Raw genomic sequence first — 8,725 nt, forward strand, 5'->3', positions numbered from 1 at the left:
CGATTATTAATAGCAAATATTGCATCATAAATTGTTGCTAAAAAGCCTAGTCTATTCTAAAAATTTCTAGTAATTTTTTATTATACGTATATTTTGGACATTTTCGTGTGATTCTATATAATAAATTATTTTGTATTAAATTTTAAATTATATTTCGTAAAAGGCGAAAGATTTATGAATGATTTGAAGGAAAATCAGAGTAGGTTATATTTTGTATATTATATTTATCGTTTTGTTTATATTAGAATAAAAATGAAAACAAAATAAAACCTATCCTGAGAAATGAGGAAGAGGAAAAAGCCTATCCTCACACATTTTTCCTCCTCGATAGTATCTCCACCTTAACGAAGGCATTTGCCGGGTGAGGAGGTTTGAGCACTCTAATGAACCTAAGAGCTATGCCGGCGGTAACATATAACGTTTTTGAGTGAAGCAAATTTGATCATTCAGAGATCGATTAACAACGTCATATATTCCATCTTGGTTATTAAAAGTATTTGAATTATTAGATTAATTAATGAAATATTTTAAGTAAGTATTTGATGATTAATCAGGGCAAAAATCTTGTGCTTTGAAGCCAAAATAGCATCAAAAACGAAGCGTGAACTTTATATTATTTATATTATTATTAATGTATATAATATATATATTAATTTTATTAATCAAATTCTCTCGAAATCTATTTTTAGTCAAACATATATTTATGGCAAATTGGATTTAATCGCTTAAAGCGATCAAACTTGCTTTACTTGAAAACGCTAATAGTTATCGGTAGGGTCACCCATGCCGGACAGGTCGAAGGGAAAGAGTCAGACTAAGAGAGATACTATAATTATTATATATTTATTATATTTTTAAATATTTTTAAATATTATAAAAACAAAAGAGATAGTAATCGAGAGAATAGAGAAAAAGAGCTCAAAAATATTTTCATATCTCTCTCGGAACTTTTAAATATATCTTGATACAAAAAATTTATTTCTGAGAAACAGAAGTCTATTCTACTATAATTATATTTTCTTATAGTTTAGTCCTATAGTTTTGTAATCTTTTTTTTTAAAGTTTTAATTATTATCAGCATTAATTAATTCTTTCATGTCAACATAATCGCTCGGTAATAAATATACTGTCAGATTTTCTCAAAATATTGTACGAAAAATCGAAATATTTTTTGCAATATTGGATGGAGCATAAAAATTAGCAGTAAAAATTAAGAATTTCTTTTATATTTCATGGCATGCTACACAAAATTTTAATTAAAAAGCCGGAAACATAAAAAAAATCTACTTATCCATACTTCTACTTATTCATACTTACCCAATACTTGGATATATCTTTATATGTCATACAAAAAATTATGATGTCCAAAACGTGAAAATTTATTCTATTCTATAATTATTTAATTTTCTATAGTTCCAACCTTGTGTTAGTTTTAACCGTGTTTTTTTTTTCAAATATATAGAGTTATCCATAGAGTTTTAATTATTAATAGCATTAATTAATTTTTTACATACACACACATTTATAAAATTAATTATATGTAATATAATAATGTGTACAACTCTAATTACCTGTTTTTTTCAAAATTATTATATTATTATATTATTTTATAAATTATATATTATATATTATTCTATAAATTAATTTTATATATTATTATTATATTACTATATAAATTTCAAATTTAATATAAAATTTATATGTGTATTATAATTTATTATAATTTTTAATAAAAATTTTAATTGATAATTTATCATAAAAATAAGATTAAAATATACAATAATAATATCTAACTTAAATTTTATTTTCAAAAAATTTTTAAAATATGTTTTTTTTAATTATTTTTGACTATTATTATTTATAAAAACAAAATTTTGTAATATTTAATATAACACACATCCACACTCGCGTATAACATTCTAATAATGTGCTGTGCAGCATCTACTTTTAAAAAGGCATATTAAATTGATACTGGCAATCTTGTTACCTCTTTTTCGCGATTGGTTATTTAGACGATGCACTGAACATATATTACTTTATATCAATAAAAGCTGAACGACACGTAGTTTAAATATTAAGTGAATGTGTAATTTTTATTTAATTTATTTTGAGAAAGTAGAAAACTAGAATTATATATGTAAGTAATTATATACACATACACATAATATATTTATAGTATTCTAGTTATATGATAATTCAGAGTGGAGAGAAAATAAAAAAAGAACGAACAATATTTTGAGAATAATAACATAAATGACAAATACGCGGACGAATTATATTATATAATAATATAATAATTATATTAATAAAAAAAATTACATAATATAATTACACAATAAATTACATATCGCATACTGTCGTTTTATTCGTAGCTTGATGCTTTTCCGGAATTTGTTTTTCTCTTTTCTTCCTTTGCTTTGTTCCATATAGCACTCACTCACGAAAATACGGTTAATTACGATTAGTCGAATACGCGATGCGGGACACTTTGCACGGCTTCTCTAATCATGAAACAATCGCAAAGATTTATCGCGAAGATTTGTCGCGATAGAATTTTATGTAATTATGTAATTATTTACGTCATTATATCAATTCATCAAAAGTTAATTAATCGTTAATTTTGTAATAATTATAGCAAATTATACTTTAATATTAGTTATGATCGCGTTTAGAATTTGATAATATAGAAAGTGCATTTGCGTCACTACTTCATTGTCCGAGTGTTGTCATGCGAATAATAATAAGGCTGTAATATGTACACAATAGCGCGCTATACGTCACTAAGATCGATCACTATTGTTATTGTTATCAATAATTCGTTGCCAAAATATTTTACATACTATCACATATACTGCATACATACAGGGTGTCCGTTCATAAATGTCCGAGCAAATATCTCAACTGATTGAAGTTACAAGAAAATTTAATAGCGGAATTAAATATTAAATTAATATTAAATAATACAAATACATATTTTAAATTATAGATTAATCATCTATTAAAAAGTTGATGTGTCACAAAGTTTTTTAGGATGTTCTGATGCTAATATTCTAACATTGATAATATCGTGAAAATTTAATAGATTGTTTTTATTTATTTTTTAACACATGTGTAAAATCTGAAGCTCGATCTCCCAATCGGTTCACGAGTTATTTAACTTTTAATTTTACACGAGTTCTTATGGAGTAGCATCATATTCCCACATGAACGAAATTATAAGAAATATTCTGAAATTTTGTTTGTGAGTAAATAAAATACTGAGCAACAATTCTTAAAAAAAATTGACATTGATTTACTAACTCGTTATCGCGTTATTAATGAAAAAGCAATGCAACATTCCGGAAATAAACTATAATATATACTTTCTTCGTTTTTTACAATTGGTTTCGTGACATTCACGTCTAGTTTTTTTGCTAAATATTATAAAATTTGTAAAATGTGCAAATATATGTGTAGTGTCAAATATTATATTAACTGGCATTATTTAAATCTTTACACGATATAAGTATATATTACAAGATACATATCTTAATTAAAAAATATAGCCCAAATAACACGCAATATTTATAAAATGTGTCCAATATTTATGAAATATTTATAATAATTATTTGAATATTTTACAAGTATTTATCAAAATATTTTATAAATATTTTTGTAATTCTAGATTTAACTAATCATAAAGATTTATCATAAAAATATTGAGAAATATTTATAAAATATCATAAATATTTATTTTTTACTTACCAGAAATATTATAAAAATATTTAGTCTATATTTTAATGACATATTGAATAAAGTTTTTATGATTTTTTTTTCTTAATGTATACAAAATTTGTATAAAATATTTATATAATATTTGAAAAAGTGAATAGTAAAAATATTTATGATAAAAAATATAGAAATATTTATTATACATAGTGTGCTAAAATTTTATCAAGTTCAAATTAACTTTTGTCTGGGATTGTATATAGTCAGTATATTCTTATCATATTTAAATCGTTGAAAAGTTGAAGGATAAAGCATTGGAAAAAATATATTTAACTTTAAATATGGTTAAAGAGATACTTATTGCTCATAAAAAGATATCGCAACAAAATGATATTTTATTATTTTGTATTTCGTTATGTTTCTTATTTGATTAAATGATTAAATTACGCACTTTGAAATATATCATCGCGATAATTACGTATTATTTAAAAGAATACGTATGTAAAAGATAATTAATTATTGATTATATTAAACATATCAAATTATTTGCCATTACTTGAAGCGGTTTAGAAAAGGAATTTTATATTTATTCTCAAATATAATGATATAATTATTTTTTTTTTTTGTCGGAGACTCTTATACAAAAGCTATTATGCATAAAATTTATACAATTTGTACAAAAGGTATCGCGCTTTTATTTTAATGTCTAAGTATTAAGATGTATATCTGAACCATGGAATGTTAAATGAGACCAGAAATTGCACGGTTCTCTCGCGGATCTTACACCGTGATACCTCCGAGGTTTCTCTTTCCTCTCACCCGCCCTCCCGCTTTCCTTCGAGAACCTCGAACAAGCATTCTATCTTACTTTTTCAAACATTTTTCCTCTCTCTCTCTCTCTCTCTCTCTCTCTCTCTCTCTCATACTCGTCGCCTTCATTCTTCTCTCCATTCCTCCGACATCGTTCGTTCTGTCTTTTTGTCGCTCCCGTTGACGCTTCGCCAAGCATATTATATACGAGGACGTAGGCATGTGGCTGACAGTTTACCCCGGGATCTCGATCCGTTCGACACGCGAATGATTGAAAGTATTTCGAAAGTATAATTGCGCTTACTTACTACCTGACAATTCTCTTTTTCTTGGATCGAAATCTCATTGAACAAAAAGCGGGAAAAAAGTGACTCAAAGATGGAAATGCACGTTAGAAACGCCAATGACAGCGTGAATATTACGACAACAGAAGGTAATATTCCAGTATGATAAGAAATATAATATAACTGATATATAAGTATTATATATATATATATATATATATATATATAATGTAATATAAGAATATATTAAATTACCATTTTTAAATTACCATTTGTATTATAAATTTGATAGAGTATCTATCAAAGTTTGTATATTAAATTTGAAAAGTTTTTGTGCCTAATATATGCATTTCAAATGCTGAAAGTAAGAGTTTGTAAATACAATATTAATAATAAATTATGAATAAATGTGAGTGTGTTAATTTGCTAAATTAAAAGAAACTTTTAATATTATTTTAGATATACAATATATTTTTTTATTTCTAATTCTGCGAGAGTTGCAATAATTATGTACACAATTATAAATAATATAATTATTAAAAATAAAAATAATATTAATAATATTTAAAATTTTTTAAAAACTGAGCACTTTTTCAAGAGAAATTTAAATTTATATTATTAAATAATTAAAAAAGTAATATCTTTCACTTTATTTTATTAAAGTAATCTTGACAATAAAATAATATTTGCAAAAATAAAATAATAAAATATTCAATAAAATAATAAAAACTTTATTCCATTTTATACGCAAAAGATTTATTTTATTAAGTTTTTAAATCATAAATATTTTATTTGAATTTTCAATTAATTATCTCCATTATATTAAACTATATATTAAGTCTCAAGATATTTTAATAATTAATTCTTTGACAAAAATCTTGATTAGCATCATACGTATGATATAACAAATAAATTGCCAATAGAAGAAGGTCAAAACGTAAATGCATACGAACATTCCGATGTATCAATCTGTCGATTGCACATTCAAGATTGCATCATGCGAGTTTCATATTGATACTATGATTCGAACTGGGAGAATCATCAATTAATGCGAACGCATTAATTCATCGTGATAGCTTGATAAAAAGATGAATGTATGATCCGCAAAGGTTTAATTTAATATATGAAATCTCATGTACACAGACTTTTTGGAGAAAACACTGCTCCATAAAAATCCGACATTGTATCGATAACGCATGCTTTCCCTAGAAGCTACATATGTAATCGATAATTGTCATAAATTTGAAATGTGTTTAATGTAACTCAAATTGTAATGTAATTTAAAAATTTGCATCTTTAATCTTTGTTTCATTTTTGATATACTTTTGTGTGTGTAAAAAGTTATATATTTGTAATTTTTTTAAAATCTTGTTAAATATGTAGACGCACAATCGGAATATAAACACATCAATTTTTTTATATATACTTAGATTTTGCAAATAAATGTAAAAAAATTAGTTCACACATACCGATATATATTATCAATAAGGAAAATTTGTTTTATGATTGTTCTTTTTTAAATTTTTCGCAAACTGTGAAAATAAAATTGCTTATCATACAGGCAGATTTAACAATACGCTTGTAACAATATATGAACTTATGTGGATAAGTTGATCATCGAATGTGATCAGCAGGTTGATATAAAAATATAAATTAATGCATCGAGTGTGCAAGCAACAGATAGAAATCTCTCTGATCTATCTAAATCCATTGAATATTTTACTATGTAATTAGAAAGTGTAAGCATAAAAATCTTTTTATGTCTTTTAGTGTACAATTTTTGAATTAAATATTTAATGGATTATATTAATATTTTAATTTACATGATATAATAACAAATAATGTAAATGATATAATAACAATAATACCAATATATATTATAATTTATACAAAGTTTGAAAATAATTAAAAGTAATTCAAGTAAAATATTATATAACTTTGATTTTAAATTTAAGCGTAGTTTTAATTCAAATTATAATTTTAAGTTTAATACTAATTTATATCTAACTGTATAATATATCTTATTAAGTATTTAAATACAAAACTTTCCCGTCCTTTTCTTTTTATAAAATAGCACATATTAAATATAATTAAATCTTTAAATATAAATTTTAAATATAATTAAATCTTATTGGCAATATTAATCAATTATTAATGATATTAAATGGCAATAACGTAAAAAAATTAAACAAGCGCGTAAAACTTATCGTACAGAGCGGTATCATATTTTAGCTCGTGTCAAATACAAGCATACAGAAGAAACGCCTCTCGTCTCAAGTTGCTCGTTTCTGATTTATCGTAACACATCAGCACATAGAAACGCCTTTCTCTATGGAACAAGATAATTCGTTAATAACCAGTGAAAGAAGTTGTTACGCGATCATGAATACAAGATTTAAAAATTGTAAGCGAATATAATCTAACTTTCTTTCGTGCAAGAATTCCTTTTCATTCTGCTATCTTTAAATTGTCAAATAAAATAAAAAAGAAACAATTATTTAACACATATTTTAATGACAAACAGCTTTCTAAAACTTTTCATTATTCTTTCCATTATAATAATTTTATTTACGCACATACAAATAAATAAATTTGATATCAAAATTTTAAGTAACTAAAACAAAAAGTATATTAAAACAATATTAGATTTTTTAGAATGAAGCTAAAGGAAATATTCGTCTCCGTCGATGATGAAAAAGTTTTGAATTTTTGCGGCGAAAGACGCAATAATCGTTAATAAAAAAACAAATGATGCTTTCTCGTAATTTAAAACAATGAATTTTTTAAATAATTTTTTTAGCGTATATGCTCACATCGGAGGTATCTCTCACTGCCGAAGAGGAGGATGCGATTGTAACGTTGGTGGTAGTTGTGATCGGTATTATCGTCGCTATAATGGTGTTATTCTCGATGGGTATCTTTATAGATTGTAAACATCAGTACGTAAGAATGGGCAATTATCTTTGCATTAGTCTTTGATTTTCGAAACATCTATATTTTGTTGCACTGTAACAGTTTTCTCAAACAATAACAAAGTTATTATTTGCATTATTTATTATACGCAGAAGTTTTCTTTTATTCAAGTAAATTGTAAAGTAGTCAATATAATACATATATTTATATGTGTGCCATTAAAAGTCTGCAAAAGGATAAGAAAATTAAAAATTGTGACATAATAAATAACGTTGTTACAGGAAAACAGATTCTGTCACGAAAAAAAGAAAACTGAAATTGAAAATGCCATTAGCACGAAGAAATCGAAAAGACGAAGTGAAAGCTTTAGCTTCGGATATGTGCCCGAACGCTAATGATAGCGGATTCAGAGTGAGGGATGCCATAGTTTGATGTGTTTAGAACAATCCTTATTTTATACAGACTTTACGGAAGATTTGAGAAATTTATATTTTATTATACGACAATAAAAAATAATTAATATTTAGTATTGAATTATTGTTTCAACACATTTTAAAGATATAAAAAAGAAGATTTTTTTAGCTTTTATTAAAAAAATTAATGATTTATTTTAATTAAACGAATTATAAGATAAAAATTTCTCATGCAATAGCTTTTATTTATTGAAATTTTGACAGTTATCACAAAAGTTTTCATTTTCACGTCATGTAGTTTTTAACTGTGATATAAAAAAAATTGATACTTGTTATTATATTAATAATATAGTATCATTTTTAGTAAAAATAAAATGTTTATAATTTTATATACATACACATATACATATATATGTATATGCATAATTTTTTTTAATGTTTATTAGAGAAAAAAACTTTCTTGAATCTAATCTCATAGAATTATAATACCATCACATTAAATATGTTACTTTGTAAATTTATCAGAAATCACATAATTACGACGATATTTATGTGATACATGTATTGTTATTTATATATAGACAAATAGACCAAAAT

At 24.3% G+C, this 8,725-nt stretch overlaps 1 protein-coding gene across 1 annotated transcript; it reads left to right on the plus strand.

Moving 5' to 3' along the window:
* The first annotated feature begins 4,727 nt into the window (after window positions 1-4,727).
* LOC126852053 (uncharacterized) lies at window positions 4,728-8,231 on the plus strand. The gene is made up of 3 exons (XM_050596535.1): window positions 4,728-4,951; window positions 7,603-7,741; window positions 7,997-8,231. Exons 1-3 carry the CDS (start codon window positions 4,897-4,899, stop codon window positions 8,145-8,147), a joined length of 345 nt encoding a protein of 114 aa, XP_050452492.1. The 5' UTR covers window positions 4,728-4,896; the 3' UTR covers window positions 8,148-8,231.
* Window positions 8,232-8,725: the final 494 nt, after the last annotated feature.

The sequence above is a fragment of the Cataglyphis hispanica genome, chromosome 9 (genome assembly GCF_021464435.1).
Source record: "Cataglyphis hispanica isolate Lineage 1 chromosome 9, ULB_Chis1_1.0, whole genome shotgun sequence".
NCBI classification, from domain to species: domain Eukaryota; kingdom Metazoa; phylum Arthropoda; class Insecta; order Hymenoptera; family Formicidae; genus Cataglyphis; species Cataglyphis hispanica.

Bases quoted from the DNA above. Each gene is read 5' to 3' on its own strand.
- LOC126852053 (XM_050596535.1), top strand. From the start codon at position 4,897: ATGGAAATGCACGTTAGAAACGCCAATGACAGCGTGAATATTACGACA. The intron at 4,952-7,602 runs GTAATATTCCAG...TAATTTTTTTAG, and splicing joins GAATATTACGACAACAGAAG to CGTATATGCTCACATCGGAG. The intron at 7,742-7,996 runs GTACGTAAGAAT...ACGTTGTTACAG, and splicing joins TTTATAGATTGTAAACATCA to GAAAACAGATTCTGTCACGA.